This window comes from Rhinatrema bivittatum, chromosome 2 (assembly GCF_901001135.1).
Source record: "Rhinatrema bivittatum chromosome 2, aRhiBiv1.1, whole genome shotgun sequence".
NCBI classification, from domain to species: domain Eukaryota; kingdom Metazoa; phylum Chordata; class Amphibia; order Gymnophiona; family Rhinatrematidae; genus Rhinatrema; species Rhinatrema bivittatum.
Genome location: NC_042616.1, coordinates 808601725 through 808625056, shown reverse-complemented (window position 1 = coordinate 808625056; position 23332 = coordinate 808601725). Strand labels below are relative to the sequence as shown.

General features: G+C 41.1%; 1 protein-coding gene across 2 annotated transcripts in view; it reads left to right on the top strand.

Annotated features, from left to right (window-relative positions):
* Window positions 1-23332, top strand: part of EEF1D (eukaryotic translation elongation factor 1 delta) — a 200331-nt gene that overhangs the window by 72275 nt on the left and 104724 nt on the right. For both annotated transcript variants that reach the window (XM_029592196.1, XM_029592195.1), the window contains exon 2: window positions 21356-21482. In XM_029592196.1, coding sequence (XP_029448056.1) covers window positions 21360-21482 — 123 coding nt within the window. In that variant the 5' untranslated portion in view covers window positions 21356-21359. The remainder of the gene's footprint in view (window positions 1-21355; window positions 21483-23332) is intronic.

Genomic DNA, 23332 nt, shown 5'->3' with positions numbered 1-23332 from the left:
TTGAAAAGTACTTATCTTGCCACGACGTAGAGGTCTCACATCCCAACATGGATCCATGTTTCAAAAACCAATCTGCTTCAGGGGGTCGAATCTCCAAAATCACATCTGATCAAATCTTTAACACTTCAACATGCTCATTGTTAGAAAAACAAAACTTCCCCTCTGGGAATAATTAGTCAGTGAACTACAAAATTTCAGTGAAAGCAGTTTTCTTTATTCACGCTCTTGCAAGGGTGGGTGCTCGCCACAGACACGTAATAGGCACAAATTACATTGACCTGATTAGTTATATACCCTTCTCCGTTCCTGTTATCTGATCTCTGCGGTTAGTGACTCAGCATTTTTTCCCCTTTCTGATTGGTCTTGCCTCCTGTGGCAGGCTCGCCCCTGTTTGCTTATTCCACTAAATATTCATGCAAGAGAGGGGAAGGTATGGGTGGGTCTCTGCCCTTTCTGCATTTTGTGCTTTAATTTCTCTGTGTTCAGCAAAATGTTTCTTAGCTTAGTGGTTTGACTTCTTAGTCGGCTCTGTTTATAGCCTCAGGTGTGGGTGTCACACTTTCTTCCTTTCCACCATTTTCTGTTAATCAGACCTATTTGCCATTGGCCTACTTTCCAATGGATACCAAACTTGTGGTTTTACAACCTGTTTGCATAGCCTGTCAATTTTCTTTTTTTTAATTTCTTTTATTTATATCAATTTGCAATACTTACAAGAACAATTCTTGAATAGGAAAAAATACAAGAGATTGGGTTATACAATGTAATAACCAATAAACATTTAGGAAATCATTAATTTCAATCTCTCTATTTTAAAGTCCTAAATCGAGGGTGCATCCTCCACAACCTTAGGAAAAAAATAAACAATATTTCTATTTGCAGTGATTCTTTTCATTTTATGAGAGGGCTGGAGAATTTATACAGGGTACTGCAGGAGTTATGGGAGATTTCCCCAGTAAGAATTGAGTTAACTGGGGTGGTTCAAAGAAAACATTTATTAGTTTTTATATACCGACATTCGATCTCAATTGAGAAGTATTCTGTAAATATTTAACCATGCACTTGCATGGAAATTTAAGGAAATATTTCCCCCTAATTTTTGTTTATAACATTTATTTTGTATACTACATTTAAATTGTATATTGTTTAACCATTTCTATCCTCTTTTCTATTTTTCCTACTCCAAGTTTGGCCACCTTTGTTAAATGTAACTGTACCTTCTGTCACCACAGTTCTAGTTCTATGTTCTTAAGTTCTAAGTATTTTATTGCACCCCCATTCTATGTAAACCAGCAAGATATGTTTTCATGATTGCCGGTATATAAAAACTCTAAATAAATAAAATAAATAATTAACAAGACCTGAGGTCTCAGCAAGAGGAATGCTTTTCTCCTCTTCTGGGTCTCACGAGAGATGCCTGGGAAAGCCCTTACGATACATCCCATAAATCTCTCATTCCTGTATTTCAATTTTAATAACCATTCCCTATTGGACTCTAATGCCATAATCACTATGAGAGTTGCAGGAATTGCCAATTCAGAATTTGAAGTTTCCAAAATTGCAGAAAGATCAAGAGACTGCTCTCGAGCTGGTCTCAAGTTTCAACGCTGTTATTTTTCTTTCATCATTACTTGCGATTGTTGTATCGATTTAATCTCAGTCCAGATATAAGAAGCCTGATGCTCCAATCCACATTTGTATTAGTAATAACTTCTATTCTTTCATCATGTCATCTAATTTGCTCCATTGCTGGAGCCAATTGCTGTAATATAGACAGTCTCATTTCATTTATGGCTTCCCACAGCGTCTCGAATGAGAACTTGTGGTCTTACCATTGCTGGTATGTCTTTAATGGGAATTCCTCCAACCGCACCCGCAGTTTCTTCCCTCTATTCTCCTGCCTCCATGCCGGGTTACCCTGATACTTCCTCAGGCTCGACGTTGCCACCGACATTCCTCCCGACCCCCACTAGGTCGAACTCCTGCGGTCTGAGGGTTCCTCCCTCTGTTGTGGAGCTGTCCTTGTGGCAGCTGGATTTACTGGCGGGGTCCTCTCTACGGGACTCAACGACGATATTGAACCTGGGAAAGAGGGGAGCTCAAATTCCCCTCCCCCTCTCAAACGGCTGCAGTCCCGTTCCTCTACCGCTGCGTGTTACATGCACATCTATCGGGCCGGTCGGATGAGTTGCCGGAGGTGCTGTGGGGTACGGGCTCCTCTGCTTCCTCTTCCTCCCCATAAGGTAAATACCGCAAGAAAATTGAAAAACCTCACTTACACTAGCGCTGCATGAGCGTTTGACTATCTGGCAGCCATCTTGGATCTGCCCCCGAGCTTCCTCCTGTCAATTCTTATTTTAATGTCAGAGGCAAAAATCTCTAGAAATGAAGATTAACTCTTTAGGAGCATTACATTAAACACAATTCTTTTAAGCTTGGCAAAGCTACAAGGGGCTAGGGGCTTTAATTTAGCAGCATCTTTTGATAATTAGCAGCATGAATTGGTCTAAAACATTTAAAGCAACTTATATTTCTTATTCCGTATAGAGATGAAATAGCAATTGTTAAACTCTACTTTTCACATTATTTTATATGAAACGAGTCTGTCCTTCAAACTATCACAGCATGTTCATAACAAGTTAAAGGAAACATGGTGGTGGAAGAGATTTATATACTGCAAGAAAATGACATATACTTTATTAATGGGCAATCGCTTAAATCAGGGAATACCAATCAGTTCATTGAGACCTTGCGGTTGTACAGAGTCCAATTTAAAGATCCAAAATTGTTCATTTATTAAAACGGATCTGTATATCACCCCCACGGATAGGTACCTCAATCTGTTCCAAAATAGTCCACTTTTAAGTCCTGAAATTGGGTCTTTTGTACACAATGTGTTACCATCGGAGCTGCCATCTTCAATGTCTTAATGCAACTCTTATGTTCTGTCACGTATTTTTTGCTTTGTGTGTCCAATGTAGACTAATGGACATTGAATCGCATAAATCACCCTTTCTGAATTACAGGTAGTGTGCCTTTAAAAAAAAAAAAAAAAAAAAAAAAAAAAAGATTCGAACCCGGATGATGCCACTGACAGCCCGTTAAAGCCTGGGCGCACATGTCACAAGTGCTACAGGGATAATTCCCTTCCAAAGAAACTTCAGTCTCTGTCACAGACTCTAGAGTCGAATGAACCAGCCTATCATGAATATTATGTTCTTTAAAAAAAAAAAAAAAAAAAGCAAACCTGGGATTAGGTTGAAAAATATCGCGAATGGCTAATATCGGCCAATGAGTACATAACATTTTAACCATCTCTTGAACTCAATCACTGTAACACATTACACAAGTCGAATCGTTGTCCACAGTCTTCTATTTATATCCCAGTAATAATGCACTGTTTGCAAACAGGGCTCTTTTATAGGCTTTCTTCACCACCGACCGGGGATAACCTCTCTGCAAAACCAAAATAGATCCGTAGATTGTCTCTTATATTCCAAATCAGTAGAGCAAATTCTTCTAAGCCTTAAATACTGGCTCAAGGTAAACTATTCTTCGGGTGAAAACAAGAACCTCAACAGCTGATTACGATCAATCACTTTCCGAAACAGTGTAGTTTGCAAATGATCACACTCATGAAAAATGGTAATATCCAGAAAGGATATCAAAAATTGATGGCACTGCTTCATAAACTTTAGATGTAGTTCTTGATTATTTAGCCAAACCACAAAACTCTGCAAATCTTCAAAGGATGGGGTCCCGGCGACCGTGAGATAGGAGGGAGGGCCTGCGCGATCGGCGCCGAGGACCCACCGGGGTAAGGCCTAGCAATTTGCACTCCTACCCCAAGCAGGTCCTCTCGCCGACCACGAGGCCAGCCGGGCCTTACGACCTCGCCCGCAGCCGGATCGCCGTCCTCTTCGGGCCTTCGCCCCGCCTCCACCGGACCCCGACCAATCGCACGAAGGGACAGCCGGGACAGACGGCCTATCAAGGCAGCCCTCGCTCGGCTTTAAAAAAACACACCAAGCTAGGCGTCACGCGCTGAGCGTCACGCGCCGAAGGAGCGCGACAAAGGGGCCTGCCCCTTTGTCTCGCCCCTTCGGCGCAGCCCCAAGGAATACACGATCCTTGTCCACAGATGACTCTATAACTAGCCAACGGCTATGGACAAACGGAGTTTCCGGACCGGACAAAGCCATCACGCACCAACCCCTGCCAATCATCTCAACTAATCCATTCCAGCCACAATACAGCACCCTTTACTAACCCCCAGCGTCCATCAAAAACAAATCAGCATTCAATCCAGCCCTCACAGCATCCACTCCAGCAATTCCAGCATCCACTCCAGCAGTTCCAGCATCCATCCTAGCAGACTCTGAACGTACCCAGTTTTATCCGGCGACCGGGTACGTACCCAGTTACAGACGTACCCCTATTCATAACCCTAGCAAATCAACATACAATGATACACAGCTACTCCATCCCCATACTCAAAAGAAAACCCAGAAATAACTCTCCACCAGACCCCAATCAGACACCCAGACAACAAAGACTCATCAACATCATGACATCTCCCATTACACAACTTCTAGGCCTCTCATTATTCACTTTAACCTTATTCAATGCACAGTCACTTTCCAAAAAAATGCACCTTCTCAATGATTACTTTATTGACAACAACCCTGACATATGTGCAATAACAGAAACCTGGTTAAAACCCACTGACATATCATTAATAAACCAACTTCCAACACAATCCTTCGACCTTTTCTCAATACCTAGACCGAAAAAGAAAGGAGGAGGAATTCTACTTGCTGCAAAAAAACAATTGGGCATAACCCTACAACTATCATACTCCACTTCAAAACTAGAATGCTCCATATTCAAATCTCAACATCTACAAATATTCCTCATCTACGCCACACCAGGAACTCTAGAGGCTAACCCCTCCCCTCTAATAGAGATGATAGCCAAACACTTAAATTCAGACAAACCAACCATCATATTGGGAGACTTCAACATTCACGTGGACTCCATCCCTCAATCCACTAACTGCGAAACCTTCCTCACCTCCCTCAGTCACCTTGGATTCTCACAAATAATCAACGGGCCCACTCACAAAGCAGGTCATACATTAGACCTCATATTTATCAACGAGAGCTGGTCCATCCATACCAATCCCACCTGCACGCCAATCCCCTGGTCAGACCACCAGATCATAGACACAACCCTCAAAATGAAAAACACACCACCTACAAACATCTCCAAAACCATCATTCATTTCAGGAAACCATGCTCACTGGAGTTACTCACCGAACAATGCTCTAAAGATCTCAAACAAATAGACCTCTCAGACGCCAACACAGCCACCTCTTCATGGATCAAACTCACGAACAAAATAGCGGACCAACTCTGCCCAACCTCCTCAAAAACAATCCAACCGGCAAGAGACAACAGAAAACCGTGGTTCACCCCGGAACTCAAAGCCCTAAAACAAAAACTACGAAACAAAGAACAAAGCTGGAGAAACAACCCCTCACCCACATCCAGACTGGACTACAAAGCCACCCTCAACACCTACAGAAACGCCATACACAAAACAAAAAAGGACTTCTATGCAAAAAGAATTCATAACTTCATCTTCGACTCTAAAGCTTTATTCTCTTACGTTTCATCCCTCACCAAACCAACGCCACCTTCCATTCCAGACCAACTAGCACTCGGCAAAGCCAACGAATTAGCCACTTACTTCAAGACAAAAATCTCAAACCTTACTAGCTCCCTTACAACCCATCAAACCCTTCCAACACCTCACAGCACATACCTACCCACGCTGAATTCTAGTCTAGAGACATTCGAGCCCACATCAGCCATGGAGATCGAAAATCTACTTAAAAAAATTAAACCATCTTCACATCCCTCGGACCCACTCCCTACTAATCTGCTCACCGCCATCCCTAGCACCGTCGCAAAACCTATTGCGGAAATCATCAATACCTCTCTAGCCTTGGGCACAGTTCCTAATCAACTAAAACTTGCAATCCTCAAACCCCTACTGAAAAAACCAACTGCATCACCCACGGACCCAGCCAACTTCAGACCCATTGCAAACCTGCCCCTGATCTCCAAACTCAAGGAAAAAGCCGTAAATAAACAACTTTCCGAATATCTCGAGGAGCACAACATTCTTTCCCCTGCACAATACGGTTTTCGTAAATCACTAAGCACAGAGTCCCTTTTGCTTTCTCTCACTGATAATTTACTTTTGAACCTGGAGAAAAAACAGTCATTCTTACTGGTCCTGTTAGACCTATCATCAGCGTTCGACACGGTAAATCACTCACAATTACTAGAACAATTATCAAACATAGGAATCAACGGCACAGCTCTCAGTTGGTTCAAATCGTTCCTATCAAACAGGTTTTACAAGGTCAGAATTAACAACAAGGAATCTGACCCCATCCTATCAGACCAAGGTGTACCACAAGGTTCATCCCTCTCTCCCACCCTGTTCAACATTTACCTCCTCCCCCTCTGCCATCTCCTATCACAACTCAAGCTTACTCATTACCTCTATGCAGATGACATCCAGATCATCATCCCCATCACAGAATCAATTCAAAAAACCTTCGACTACTGGGAAAATTGTCTTCAACCAATTAAACATCTACTCTCCAGCCTGAACCTGATTCTAAACTCCAGCAAAACAGAGTTGCTACTGATTTCTCACAAACCAAACACCCACGTACCCAGCCTGGCACAAAACATGGAGCTCTCTGCAGACGTCAGGAATCTAGGAGCATGGCTTGACAACCAACTTAACCTAAAAAAATTCATTAACACAACCACCAGGGATTGCTTCTTTAAACTACAGGTCCTAAAGAAACTAAAGCCACTCCTTCACTTCAATGACTTTCGCCTCGTTCTTCAATCCATTATTTTTTCGAAACTTGATTACTGCAACTCAATCTTACTTGGCCTCCCCTCTACAGCATCAAACCCCTACAGATGGTACAAAATGCCGCAGCCAGAATCCTAACTAACACTAACAGAAGAAACCATATTACCCCCATCTTGAGCAACCTCCACTGGCTACCCATTAAACAGAGAATCCTATATAAAACCTTAACCATCATTCACAAAGCAATCCATAACGCCGCACCTATATCTCTACAAATTCAACTTCGGCCACACTTATCTTCTAGACCCATCAGAAACGCCTACAAAGGCACATTAGTCGCAGCTCCTGCCAAATCAACACTAAGAAAAAGAGCTCTCTCCACTGCAGGACCACACCAATGGAATGCACTCCCACCAGACCTACGACTCGAACCCAATCTACCAGAATTCAAAAAAAGGTTAAAAACCTGGCTCTTCAGGCAAGCATTCCAATTCCCAGAGTGTTACTAAGCACCTCCTCCTGACTTTCAGATCCAACCATTGTAGGGTGTCACGAATTGCTTGACACTTAATTTCTTACACCTAATTTCTTACACGTACTTGCTTGACACTTGCTTGACACTTAATTTCTTACACTTAATTTCTTACATGTACTTGCTTAGTCGCAATGCCTATTTAACAGTCATTTAACAGAGGACATATTATATAACCGTTTACTGCAGTCGATAAACGCTACTAAAGTCCATTGTAAAAAGGGGAACACACACATACCATTCAAAACACGAACAAGGTTATTTATTATTTGTTAAATATTATTGATACTCTCATTGTTCCTTGTAATAATGTTAATGTTAATGTTCATTGGTTGATTGTTATTGTTCAGTGTTCTATGTAAAAAACCCCGGTCTAACTTCCCAGACCAGGGCAACCTTTTTGTTACATGTAAACCGGATTGATTTGTATTGCATACAGGAATTCCGGTATATAAAAATTAAAAATAAAAATAAAATAAATAATCTATGCAGTGACGCTTGATCATATTGTGAAACCACACCGAATATAAAAAAGTGAGTAAGGATGACCACCAAAGGTGCAATATTATCCCAATTTCCACTGTAAGGCATACAGATCTTTGTGTGATGCTAATTTATCATTACGTATGGCTGTAAGTTTGCTCATGTAGTATACCCTATCAAATCTAGACTGTACAGCGCTAATGGATGGAAATTCTGGCCTCTGCCACCATAGGGCAAGTTTGCATCTAGCAGACGAGATCACCTGTTGAGCCCAGCGTTGAGAAGGAGAGGAACCCTGATCAGGGAACATATTAAGTAAACAGGTTCTAGGATCCCTAGGGATCTTAAAGCAAGTCACTAAATAAATGAAGTTCAGAACTGCTTCCCATAGGTGCACAATGTTCAGGCATTCCCACTTGTGGGCGCTCTCTGATGCTGAAAATACTTTGTATGCAGAGCTACAAGAAACTTTGAACTAGTCCAATCCTTTAATTTTGCATAACATGCTTATTTATTTTGAATCTTTTATATACCAAAGTATAGCCTTCTGCCTTCACTCCGGTTTACAGGTTAACAACTTATTACATTAGATGAACAATAGGAACAACATATTACAGTTGATGGACATTAGGAACGAGAAACTTATTAATTGAACGACTTTTTGCATTCTAAAAACAAGCGAACTGAACATGTATAACTGAGGACAATCAGGTAAATTTTATGCATGTTATGTAGTAACTTGAGTACATCATTGAGCATATGGTGTGTTTAGCTTTCTTATGTTGGGACTGAGGGGAGAATCCGATCTCAGTAAGCGGATGGGGGCAAAACTTTTAATTAAATAGAAAATGCAACAGCATTAGGATCTGTAATATTAGATCTGTAAGGTCTGCATTGCAGTTATTTCAGCACACAGCATGACATGAGTGATTCTTAACTTGCATTCTACAATGGCTGTGTACTGTTTATATAAGAACATAAGAAATTGCCATGCTGGGACAGACCAAGGGTCCATCAAGCCCAGCATCCTGTTTCCAACAGAGGCCAAAAACCAGGCCACAAGAACCTGGCAATTACCCAAACACTAAGAAGAACCCATGCTACTGATGCAATTAATAGCAGTGGCTATTCCCTAAGTATAATTGATTAATAGCCATTAATGGACTTCTCCTCCAAGAACTTATCCAAACCTTTTTTAAACCCAGCTACACTAACTGCACTAACCACATCCTCTGGCAACAAATTCCAGAGCTTTATTGTACGTTGAGTGAAAAAGAATTTTCTCCGATTAGTCTTAAATGTGCCACTTGCTAACTTCATGGAATGCCCCCCTAGTCCTTCTATTATTCGAAAGTGAAAATAACCGAGTCACATCTACTCGTTCAAGACCTCTCATGATCTTAAAGACCTCTATCATATCCCCCCTCAGCCGTCTCTTCTCCAAGCTGAACAGCCCTAACCTCTTCAGCCTTTCCTCATAGGGGAGCTGTTCCATCCCCTTTATCATTTTGGTTGCCCTTCTGTGTACCTTCTCCATTGCAACTATATCTTTTTTTAAGATGCGGTGACCAGAATTGTACACAGTATTCAAGGTGCGGTCTCACCATGGAGCGATACAGAGGCATTATGACATTTTCCATTCTATTAACCATTCCCTTCCTAATAAATCCTATCATTCTATTTGCTTTTTTGACTGCTGCAGCACACTGAGCTGACGATTTTAAAGTATTATCCACTATGATGCCTAGATCTTTTTCCTGGGTGGTAGCTCCTAATATGGAACCTAACATCGTGCTGCTAGGTAATGGGCCATGGGGAAATTATTGAACCTTGTATAGATGGTGTCAAATATATTAGCTCCTTTGTACTAAAGTGTTTTAAAATCATATAAGCCCCTTTGATTTCAAGATGCTTTAGTGACTCTTGCCATGTTAAGACTGAAATCTTTGCTACTTGAATTTCTTTTTAATTTCTTCATACTGCACCTTGCCAGAGCCTCTCAGCAGTGCACGCCTTGATTTGTAATTGAGTATTTCTTCAGTCACCAGAATGGATGTTTCAAAATAGTGCAAAGAATTACATTTTTTCATTATATGCCCTTTGATATTTGTCCAATTACTATTATAGTAACATAGTAAATGATGGCAGATAAAGATCAAAGGTCCATCCAATCTACCCAGCAAGTTGCTTTTGGTAGTAACTGCTGCTCTGTGCAGCTTACTCCCTTTTCTACTGTTAAGGGTAGTAACAGCCACTCGTGCAGGTTACCCACATATAGGTAATTATTCATTTTGATGAATCGCATTTCTTACATATGTACATCAATGCAATGTACGGAATCAAAAACACACAACCATTAATGCTAATAGTGATTAAAAACATTTAAAATTCATGATTTTAAACGAGATAAAATCAGAAAAAATCAGAAACAGTAATTATAATAAGTAATACATGTTTACAAATAAGTAAAACATAAATACATGTAAAATCAGAAAACACTGGGAGGTTCCAAGATGGCCGACCTAGCATGACGCGCCTGAAGCAGCTCTGAGGGTGTTTTCCTAAAAAAAATTATGCCTCATTCGGGTAGGAAGAGAAGGGCCAGAGAACGTGAACAACTCTGCCCTCCCTGCGAATGGAATTACAGGCCTGATGGATGCCCATGTGTGCCGAGGAATATTAAGCTCAGGGCTGTGCTCGTTGGAGGAAGGCCGGGAAGAGGTAGTACCCGGCCCCCTCCCTGAGCTTTCGACCTCATTATTCCCCGAGGAGCGGCTTCCTCCCATGAATCCGGCAGAGACCCGAGCATTGGAGCTAGCTCGGGCAGAAACATCTTTGGAGGTAGGGAAATTTGGAGCCCCTGTAGGGGCATCAGGATCATCTAACCTAGCCTCCAAACCAGATGCCAGAAGCTTCGAGGGCAGCGCAGCTGTAATTCATGGGGGAACGGAAGAGTTTGTTACCTGAGGCAAGTGAATTTACACTGGAAGCAATATGGGATGCGATACAAGTGTTGAATAACAGTATTTCTAATCAGATAAAGCCGGTTTTCAGCTATTTGGCAAATTTAGATGGTCTTATAAGAACATTGGAAACAGATTTCTTCTAATAAAGAGTGTGGAAATGCTGAGGAAAGATTTGGATACAAATATTGAAATGCAGCATAACATCATCAAAGAGAATAAATGGCTTGCAACGAGGTTAGAATATATGGAAAATCAAGCGAGGGGAAAAAATTTGCAATTCATTAACTTTCCTAAAGATCCATTACTGGCACCAAAAGAAATATGGAAAAAATATTTATCTGAGATTTTTGAAACTGTCAGAGCAAACCTTTCCACTAATATCCAAGGTGTATTATATTCCACCTTTTAGGAAGGGCAAAGTAAATGAAGGGCTATAAATTCTCTCCAGTTGAAAAATCAACGCTGGATCTTTCTGCTGTATTGGAAACCTCTCAGAAGGACTTAGTAAAACCATCTATTCTGTCTCATTTCTTCTGGACTCTGACAGAGATTGGATTTTGAGTTATTTTTCCACCACAGGACAGAACGTTTTCTTAATTTGAAAATATACGCTTATCCTGATTTAGCACGCCAAACACAGAAGAGGAGACAGCAATTTTTGCTATTAAGGCCAAACGTCTTAGAAATGGGGGCTTTATTTTAAAGTTCCATGTAAATGTATAATTAAATACTTGAATGTGTCCTATCTTTTTTTTTTTTTTTTCAACCGTCTCAATTGGTTTCCTTTATAAGTAGTAAGGCTACTATGGCTTCCTTTTCATTCCTATTCCTATGCCTAGGCAGGGCACATTGATCTGAGTTGGTGGTTCAATAATGGTAGAATCCTTCTATGCTAGTTTCCTAATTAGTTCTTGATAAAAGATGTTTTCCTAAAGATGTGTATTGGAGCCTCCATATAGAGGACTGGGAATTGTGAAAACTTCAATAATCTCTAGTATCTGTTTGTATTATCCTATGAATACTTTGTCTTGTCACGTGTTTATAACTTCAAGTATGTTTTTTCTTGAAATGTAATTATTAAAAAAAAAATAAAATCAGAAAACACTAATCTTGGAAGGCCTTTGTGTTACACCTAAAGCTAACATGTTAATCCATTTTTTCATTTCCATCCTCTACCCTGTAGGGATCTCTAGTGTTTATCCCATGTCCTATTTAATTCTATCACTGTTTTCATCGGCACTCCATGCATCTACCACAATCTCTGGAGAAATATTTTATGATGGTTGAGTTGCCCCCCCCCCCCCCCCCCCCCACTTTCTGGAGTTTCATTTCATGTTACTCTTAGTTCTGCAGTTTACTTTCCAGCAGAAAAGGCTTGTTTGACAGATATTGATATGATACAGAGCTTCAAATACCTATATATCTCCCCTGCACCTCCTTTCCTTAGGGTATACATATTCAGGTCCTTCGGTCTCATATGACTTTTGATGCAGACCCCCATACCATTTTGGTAGTCTTTCTCTGAACTTCTTCCATCCTGTCCTTATCCTTTTAGAGAGAGGATGACTAGAACTGAACACAGTACTCCAGGTGAGACCTCACCAAAGATCTGTATAAGGGTATTATCACCTCCTTTTTCCTGCTGGTTATTCCTTTCTATTCCTCTTTCTATGCAGCCCATCATCCCTCTGGCTTTTGCCGTTGACTTTATATCGTCAACCATGCACCCCAAGGTCCCTCGCCCAGTCTGTGCATATTAGTCTTTCACACCAATCTCACACAGTTCTTTTAGATTACTGCTTCCTAAATGTATGACTGCACTTCTTGGTATTGAATCCCAGCTGCCAAACCTTGACCACTCTTCAAGCTTTCTTAATTCACCCTTCATTCTTTCTACTCCTTCAGGCATGTCCATTTTGTTGCAGTTTGTGTCATCTGCAAAAAGATTATTTTTTTTCTTGGTCACCTTGTAGTGTCATCTAAGAAAAAATTGAACAGAATCTGCCCCAAAACTGATCCATGAGGCACTTCACTTGACACTGTTCTCTTCAGAGTAAGTTCCATTTACCATTGTACACTATAAGAACATGAGAAAATGCCATACTGGGTCAGACCAAGGGTCCATCAAGCCCAGCATCCTGTTTCCAACAGTGGCCAATCCAGGCCATAAGAACCTGGCAAGTACTCAAAAACTAAGTCTATTCCATGTAACCATTGCTAATGGCAATGGCTATTCTCTAAGTGAACTTAATAGCAGGTAATGGACTTCTCCTCCAAGAACTTATCCAATCCTTTTTTTAAACACAGCTATACTAACTGCACGAACCACATTCTCTGGCAACAAATTCCAGAGTTTAATTGTGCGTTGAGTAAATAAGAACTTTCTCAGATTAGTTTTAAATGTGCCCCACGCTAACTTCATGGAGTGCCCCCTAGTCTTTCTACTATCCGAAAGAGTAAATAACCGATTCACATCTACCCGTTCTAGACCTCTCATGATTTTAAACACCTCTATCATATCCCCCCTCAGTCGTCTCTTCTCCAAGCTGAAAAGTCCTAACCTCTTTAGTCTTTCCTCATAGGGGAGTTGTTCCATTCCCCTTATCATTTTAGTAGCCCTTCTCTGTACCTTCTCCATCGCAATTATATCTTTTTTGAGATGCGGCGACCAGAATTGTACACAGTATTCAAGGTGCGGTCTCACCATGGAGCGATACAGAGGCATTATGACATTTTCCGTTTTATTCATCATTCCTTTTCTAATAATTCCCAACATTCTGTTTGCTTTTTTGACTGCCGCAGCACACTGAACCGACGATTTCAATGTGTTATCCACTATGACACCTAGATCTCTTTCTTGGGTTGTAGCACCTAATATGGAACCCAACATCGTGTAATTATAGCATGGGTTATTTTTCCCTATATGCATCACCTTGCACTTATCCACATTAAATTTCATCTGCCATTTGGATGCCCAATTTTCCAGTCTCACAAGGTCTTCCTGCAATTTATCACAATCTGCTTGTGATTTAACTACTCTGAACAATTTTGTGTCATCTGCAAATTTGATTATCTCACTCGTCGTATTTCTTTCCAGATCATTTATAAATATATTGAACAGTAAGGGTCCCAATACAGATCCCTGAGGCACTCCACTGTCCACTCCCTTCCACTGAGAAAATTGCCCATTTAATCCTACTCTCTGTTTCCTGTCTTTTAGCCAGTTTGCAATCCACGAAAGGACATCGCCACCTATCCCATGACTTTTTACTTATCCTAGAAGCCTCTCATGAGGAACTTTGTCAAACGCCTTCTGAAAATCCAAGTATACTATATCTACCGGTTCACCTTTATCCACATGTTTATTAACTCCTTCAAAAAAGTGAAGCAGATTTGTGAGGCAAGACTTGCCCTGGGTAAAGCCATGCTGACTTTGTTCCATTAAACCATGTCTTTCTATATGTTCTGTGATTTTGATGTTTAGAACACTTTCCACTATTTTTCCTGGCACTGTAGTTTCCTGGATCGCCCCTGGAGCCCTTTTTAAATATTGGGGTTACATTTGCTATCCTCCAGTCTTCAGGTACAATGGATGATTTTAATGATAAGTTACAAATTTTTACTAATAGGTCTGAAATTTCATTTTTTAGTTCCTTCAGAACTCTGGGGTGTATACCATCCGGTCCAGGTGATTTACTAGTCTTCAGTTTGTCAATCAGGCCTACCACATCTTCTAGGTTCACCGTGATTTGATTCAGTCCATCTGAATCATTACCCATGAAAACCTTCTCCATTACGGGTACCTCCCCAACATCCTCTTCAGTAAACACCGAAGCAAAGAAATCATTTAATCTTTCCGCGATGGCCTTATCTTCTCTAAGTGCCCCATTAACCCCTCGATCATCTAACGGTCCAACTGACTCTCACAGGCTTTCTGCTTCGGATATATTTAAAAAAGTTTTTACTGTGAGTTTTTTGCCTTTACAGCCAACTTCTTTTCAAATTCTCTCTTAGCCTGTCTTATCAATGTCTTACATTTAACTTGCCAATGTTTATGCTTTATCCTATTTTCTTCTGTTGGACCCTTCTTCCAATTTTTGAATGAAGATCTTTTGGCTAAAATAGCTTCTTTCACCTCCCCTTTTAACCATGCCGGTAATCGTTTTGCCGCCTTTCCACCTTTCTTAATGTGTGGAATACATCTGGACTGTGCTTCTAGAATGGTATTTTTTAACAATGACCACACCTCTTGGACATTTTTTACTTTTGTAGCTGCTCCTTTCAGTTTTTTTCTAACAATTTATCTCATTTTATCAAAGTTTCCCTTTTGAAAGTTTAGCACGAGAGCCTTGGATTTGCACACTGTTCCAGTCATTAAATCAAATTTTGATCATATTATGATCACTATTGCCAAGCGGCCCCACCACAGTTACCTCTCACCAAGTCCTGTGCTCCACTGAGAATTAGATCTAAAATTGCTCCCTCTAGTCTGTTCCTGAACCAATTGCTCCATAAAGCTATCATTTATTCCATCCAGAGGGGATTCTGCTGCATCCATGTATTTCTCCCTGCATCTGATGGCATGGAGATTGAGCAGATGGTATTAGAGCACCTTTGGTTGCCACAACAGATTCAAGACCTCCTGGTGTCAGCTAGAAAAGTGAAAATGAAGCAACTATGCCTTTAAATGGCGATGGTACTATGAGTGGTACATTTCCAGGGATACTGACCCATTCACTTGCACTCCTGAGTCTTTGCTGCAATACTTACATTATCTATAGTAGCTTTAGCGATAGTATGTATTCGCATGTACTTGAGTGCGATAGCTGCGTATTGCATAAGGGATGGAGTCTTTATTTCAACTCACCCACTAGTGTCTCGCTTCATGAAAGGCTTTGTGACTCCGATAACCAGTACACAAACCTTCAGTCCCTTGGGACGTAAACATGTTAGAGAAACTCATGCTTCTGCCATTCGAACCCCTGGGGACTACCTCTTTAAAATATTTAACTTGGAAGATACTGTTTCTCATTGCAGTGATCTCAGCAAGACGAGTTGGTGAGCTTCAGGCGCTAATACACTATTCTCCGTTCTTGCAATTCTATCGTGACAAGGTTTCCCTTCAGACGTATCCCTCATTATTGCCAAAGATTGTCTCCGCTTTTCACGTGAACCAAGCTATCATGTTCCTACCGTTTTTCCAAAGTCGCACAAGAATGACAGAGAAACTTACTCACCCTGGAGTGTAAGAGGGCTTTAGCTTACTACAAGTAGAGAACCCAAACGGTCACATGTTCATTCCAGTTGTTAATCTCCTTTAATCTGAACTCACTAGGTTCCCCAGTATCAGAACCCTATCGGATTGGATAATGCAATGTATACAATTTTTTGCTACTTTGTACACTCCACCCAACTGAAGAGTTCTGTAAAAGCGCACAAAGTGTGAGCAACTGTAGCATCCTTGGTGCATTTTTACAATGTACACATACAGGATGTTTGCAAAGTGACTACATGGTCATCAGTTCACATCCTACTATTGTCTCGATCAGCAATCCACTTCAGACAGTTCTGTGGGGGCAGCAGTTTTGCATCACATCACAAGGACTTCAAGCTGTCCACAGAGACCTATGGGTTGCAGCCAAGAAGAATTTGAGTTTATAAATTTAGACAAACTGCAAGTATGACATGTTTCTTTTAATAAAGCTGGACTCCCAGAAAGCATGGCTAATTCAGCCTGTTTATCGAAGGGGAAAAAAAGCAAGCTTGCTTACTGTAAACTGTGTTTTCTGTAGATAGCAAGATGAATTAGCCATGCGACCCTGCCCTCCTCCCTGGACAGCTTTCTCAGTCGTTCCATAAGTGTGGCTTTATCAACTGAGGAGAAAATAAAAATGCTTGGGAATAGCCGTACATGCGCAGAGAGCAAAACTCTGCATTCTAGATGAGAGCTCCACCCTGCGGCATCACACAGCATGGCTAATTCATTCTGCTATCTACATAAAACACTGTTTATGTTAAGCAAACTTACTTTAGGAGTCACCACTCAGAAAAGGGCTTCTGAGTATTTGTGGAAAATACCTTGAAATCTTCATCTTATTGTGTGGTGGTGATCAAAAAGGCAAATAGAATATTAGGAATTTGGAAAGGAATGGAGAATAAAACTGAATATTATAACGCCTTTGTATAGGTCCATGTTTTATTATGAGTGTATACTTTGTACATCACGTTGAACATGTGTACAATGGTGAGACAGTGAAATGCTAAGAGAAATTAGGGAAGTTAACCATATTGGTAGTTTAGTAATGGGAGATTTTGGTTACCCCAATGTTGATAGGGCAGTGGAGTGCTTCAGGGATCTGTATTGGGACCCGTACTTTTCAATATATTTATAAATGATCTGGAAAGGAATACAAGGAGTGAGGTAATCAAATTTGCAGATACAAAATTATTCAGAGTAGTTCTATCACAAGCAGATTGTGATAAATTTCAGGAAGACCTTGTAAGACTGGAAAATTGGGCATCCAAATGGCAGATGAAATTTAATGTGGATAAGTGCAAGATGATGCATATAGGGAAAAATAACCCATGCTATAGTTACATAATGTTTAGGTTCCACATTAGGAGCTACCTCACAGGAAAGAGGTCTAGGCGTCATAGTGGATAATACATTGAAATTGTTGGCTCAGTGTGCTGCGGCAGTCAAAAAAGCAAACGACGTTGTGAATTATTAGAAAGGGAATGGTGAATAAAACGGAAAATGTCATAATGCCTTTGTATTGCTCTATGGTGAGACCGCATCTTGACTACTGTGTACAATTCTGGTCGCCGCATCTCAAAAAAGATATAGTTGCGATATAGAAGGTACAGAGAAGGGCGATCAAAATTATAATAGGGATGGAACAGCTCCCCTTTGAGGAAAGACTAAAGAGGTTAAGACTGTTCAGCTTGGAGAAGAGATGGCTGAGGGGGGATATGATAGAGGTGTTTAAAATCATGAGAGGTCTAGAACGGATAAAAGTGAATCTGTTTACTCTTTTGGATAATAGACTAGGGGGCACTCCATGAAGTTAGCATGTGGCACATTTAAAACTAATCAGAGAAAATTCTTTTTCACTCAATGCACAATTAAACACTGGAATTTGTTGTCAGGGGGATGTGGTTAGTGCAGTTAGTATAGCTGGGTTTAAAAATGGTTTGGATAAGTTCTTGGAGAAGTCCATTAACTGCTATTAATCAAGTTGTCTTAGGGAATGGCCGTTGCTGTTACTGGCATCAGTAGCATGGGATCTACTTAGTGTTTCGGTAATTGTAGCCTGGATTGGCTGCTGTTGGAAACATGATGCTGAGCTTGATGGACCCTTGGATTACCCAATATGGCAAATTCTTATGTTCTTTTGTGTTGGGTATTGACAGAATGAGGTTAAAGAAATGGTGTGTCTGCACTTTGAGTAGTGTGTGCAGTTCTGCTCTCCTATCTCAAAAAAACATACGGGCAGATTTAGTATGGTGCGCTTGGCCGAGCACACCTTTAGCCCTGGTTTGGCCGTGCTTTTTTTTTTACCCCTTATTCAGTAAGGGGTAATAGCTCGTGGAAAACGCGCGGCCAACCCCCGGCCCCCCCCCCCCCCCCCCCCCCCCGAAACCAATAGCGCCCACAACATGCAAATGCATGTTGTGGGCGCTATTAGTTATTCCAGCATGATACAGAAAGTAAAATATGTAGCAAAGCCACACATTTTACTTTCAGAAATTAACACCTGCCCAAAGGCAGAAGTTAATTTCGGCCGGCTCAGGGAAAGTGTCCAGAAAAGCAGAAAAAACTGCTTTTCTGTACACCCTCTGACTTAATATCATAGTGATATTAAGTCGGAGGCCCCAAAATTAAAAAAAAATAAAAAAATAAATTTTTTAATCTGCCTGCAGGTTGGAAGACGAACGCTCAATTTTGCCAGCGTCTGTTTTCCAAACCCGTGGCTGTCAGCGTGTTTGAGAAATTGAGCATCGGCTATCAAACCTGCTGACAGCTGCCACTTCTGTCAAAAAGGAGGCGCTAGTGTCCCTAGTGCCTCCTTTTACCACGGGCCCTCATTTAAATACTCGATCGCACACCCAGGAGAGTGGCCTGTGCGCTCGCCTCGGAGCGCCAGCTCTCCTGCTGTTTTTACTGTATCGGCCCGCTAGTCAACATAGAAATGGTACAGAGCGAGGCAACAACTGAAAAGGGGATGGCAAAGCTCCCTTAATGGAGAAACAGTGAACAGATTAGGGCTCTTTAGCTTTTTGAGCAGATGACTCAGGGGATTGAAATTTATAAAATCATGATTAGGGGTAGAACAAGTAAATAGCGAATGCTTATTTACCCTTTCAACACTATTAGGACTAGGGGACATGCCAACCTGCAGATTTAAAACAAGTTGTAGGGTGTATTTTTTTTTTCATGCAGCACACAATCAAGCTATGGAATCTGTTACCAGAGGATGTAGTCTAGACCAGTGTTTCCCAACCCTCTCCTGGAGGCACACCTAACCAGTCAGGTTTTCAGAATATCCATAATGAATATGCATGAGAGAGATTTGCATACATTGGAGACCCAGGGTATGCAAATCAATCTCATGCATATTTATTGCGGCAATCCGGAAAACCTGACCTGCTAGGTGTGCCTCCAGGAGAGGGTTGGGAAACACTGGTCTAGACAACTAACATATAGGCCGATTGGATGCACGTTTTGGACTCGCTAGCTTTACCCCTTATTCAGTAAGGGGTAATAGCGTGTCCAAAACGCACGTCCAACCCCCCTGAACCTAATAGCGCCTGCAACATGCAAATGCATGTTGATGGCCCTATTAGGTATTCCCATGCGATACAGAAAGTAAAATGTGCAGCCAAGCCGAACATTTTACTTTCAGAAAGTAGTGCCTGTCCAAAGGTAGCGATATTAAGTTGGAGGTCCAGAAAATGTAAAAAAGTAAAAATAAATAAATTTGAAATAGGCTTGTGGGTTGAAAACTGGATGCTTGATTTTGCTGGTTTCCGAACCTGTGGCTGTCAGCGGGCTTCAGAGCAGACGCCGGCAAAATTGAGCGTAGGCTGTCAAACCCGCTGACAGCCGCCGCTCCTGTCCGACAAGAGGCGCTAGGGACGTGCTAGTGTTCCTAGCGCCTCTTTTTACAGCCGGCCCTCATTAAATAAATGTATTTACTGTATCACGTGCACAGGAGAGTATCTGCCCGATAGTATGGCTCAAAAGAGGAAGAAAGTCTATAAGCAGTTATTAGCTAGCTAGAACTGGGAAAGCCAGCACTTTTCCCTGGGAGTGAAATAAGAAATAGATCAATTATTGGGGATCTGATGGGTACTTGTGATCCAGACTGGCCACAGCCTGAGACAGAATGCAGGCCTCAATGGATCTTGGTCTGAGCTAGCATAACCCTATGGCCTACATCCCAATCTGTGGGAGAACTGCAAATGAACGTTAATGAGCCTGCGTCTGTCTTTTTATTCTGTTCTTAAGCCTCTGGTGGCCCCATCCCCTCCCGGCTTCTGGACAGGAGAGCCGAGAAGTCACGGACTTGGGCTCATGTAGGCTTGTTAACTTTCAGCTACTTTGGGATTTGCCCCAGCTGGAAAAATGTTCCTGGTACAGGGGCTGGCAGGGGGAGGGTGAGGAGTTGGATTTCTTATTTTTTTTAAATGACCGAATGGATGGGGAGGTTCTTTCTCCTTTTCTGAGGGCAACACTGCTAGCTGGCTGGGAAAGGGGGAGATGGAGAGGGATTTTTTTTAGAAAACAGTTTTATTAAACTGGCTAATTACCAGGGCTGACCCATGAGATTAAAGCCTGGGTGGAAGAGGGAAAATACCCCACACACACACACACTAATTTTCTGGGAGACCCTTCTTAGCACTGCAACTGGTCCATGTAATTTAAGGAAGGAAGGTAGCTAGCTGGTCCCTAGTGTACAAAATGTTGATACTGCGATAGACCTAGTATTGGGTTGGTTAGGGAGCTTGGAGCTCAGTACTGTAAAAGTAAAATTAGAAAAACTTAAACGATAGTTTGCTGCCTAAGGTTATAATGCCATATTTTAGCATAGTGCACTCTTAGGGGGAAGTATTTGAACATGTATATACTGTTATAATATTATTTTATTTTATATATATTAGTAAAGCCTATTCTTAACATTTAACATTCAATGTTACTTTCCCTCCTTATATTCCCCCTCTTACCCCCCCCCCCTCAATTGTACTTTTGTTAATTTGTTATAAATTGTTGATATAACTCTGTTCGATGTAAAACGCCTCCCCAGGCGTCTGTTTGCGTTACAATGTGAACCGATGTGATATCCCTGATGAATGTCGGTCTATAAAAATTTTAAATAAATAAATAAATAAATGTCCAGACTTTAGTTTGCTGTGTTGGAATGTGTTAAATTTAAAATATTAGAGCTAATTGTTTTTCTTCTGTTGCAGAAAAATGGCAACAGAGTTCCTTTTACAGGAGAAGATCTGGTTTGATAAATTCAAGTATGATGATGCAGAAAGGCAATACTACGAACAGCTCAATGGGCCTGTGGCTACTGCAAAATGTCAACAGCAGGTAATGAACAAAGTCATGACCTTGGGCATTTGGTTCATGCTTATGAAAGGGAGAAATCTGCACAGCTCAAGCGAAGTGTATTGAGGGAATAACAGTTCTCGAAGCTCAAATAAGTGGATGCTTGTGGCTTGCAACCATCGGCACATTATACATAAAGACCAATTGTCCCATCTGATCTGTCCAGTTAAAATTCTTCCTGTAGTTGTCTACTTTGAAGTGACTGACAGGTGGAATCAAAGTAAATACCACCAGCTCCATTCTGCCTTTTTTTTTTTTTTTTTTTTGCCAGACCTCTCAACCCATTTCCAATTACTGTCTTCTAAATCTGTCCTAAACATGTTTAAATTCTGTTTTATTTTTATATAGTGCTGTTTTCAAAAGCACTTAACAATTAGGCAACGTGGCATCCAGGTAAAGTCTCAGGCTGGATCAATAAAAAGAAGAAAAAATTGTAAGAATGAATTGTATTAAACAGTACAAAATCCCATATTTTAGATCTAAACAAGCTATTTCATAGCTTTACTTTCTTTTATTGCCTTGGTAATCTGAAAGTTCTGTTTAAATCAAAAAAGTGGATTCTACTTTTGAATTTCTTAATGTGGATTGGCATCCAGTTTTGGAAATAGCAAAGTTATGTGGTAATAGACTGAGAGTGACAAGGCGTAATGTATTTAATGTCTAACAGGTTATCAGAGAGCTTTGCATGATTGCTTTTGAAGGAAGTCCCAAAATCTGCGCCTTGCTAGCAGTATTGCCCTTACCTTTATGGCTGAGATCATAGCCCTTGGTGTGATGTTGTGTAGTGAGAAGTTGAAGTTTGCCATTCCTCATTGGGAGAGGGGTTCTGCAGTTGTATAAAAATCTTGCACACATGTGACACAAGGAGAATAGGAGACCGGAGAATTGGGAGAGTCAGCCTTAGCACAGGGCTGCGAATGAGTGTTTCTTCTTGCAGAGGACACCTGGTGAGCTGTTTCCTTTACAGGAATAAGACCAGAACAATTGAGCTCTTTTGGGCCTAGAGAGGAAGATGTTTTGATGTCCAGGAAGGGTAAAGACCTGGGTCTTCTGAGAAGAGAAGTATATCTGGGAGTTTCAAGTCTGAAGGTCCACTAAAGAAGGGATGAGTTCAGTAGAAGAGTTGTATGAGAGTGGTTCTTTTGGAGTATTGGAGAAAAGTTGCTTGCTTGAGGAAGATTCAAGAGGTAACTGCCTAACAGATCAGAAGGAAGCTCCCTGTGTGGTCACAGAATAGATACTGGGAGGGTCCAGGAAGGAAGGGTATCTGCCCCAAGTACTTACCTGTTTGGGGGAAAATGGACTGAGTTTTATTTTTGTATGTTTGGACTTTGAGGCTATTGGTGTACTACTCACTGGTGAACTTGTTATGGACTTTTTTGTGGCACCAGTAAAGATTGGAGTATGGAGAGTTTCTATGTATGTGTGTGGCTGAAATAGTGTGCAGAAGAGCCCTGGAGAGCGAAAAATCCTAAAGGCTTTGAAAAAAATTCTCCCTTCCCCCCCCCTCGCCACGAGAACCTTGGAAGATCATGGGGTTTTGCATCATCCATGTGCCCCAGAGCTGACTGGGACAGGGCTACGTATGGTCTCCAAGGAAGTTGTGGGTTGTTTTTATTTTTTTTATATGGAACTGCACATAAGTAGAACAATATTATCTAGAGTTTCTGATAGTCATCTTTTCAGTATTGTTAAAATATCAGGAAAGCCAAAGGTTTTTTTTATTTTTGCACAGAAGTGGAAATATTTGAAGGGCCTTCATGGTGTCCCTGGATTTAATCTGCTTGTCTCATGGACAAGAACATAGGGATGGGTATAGATACTGAGGCATT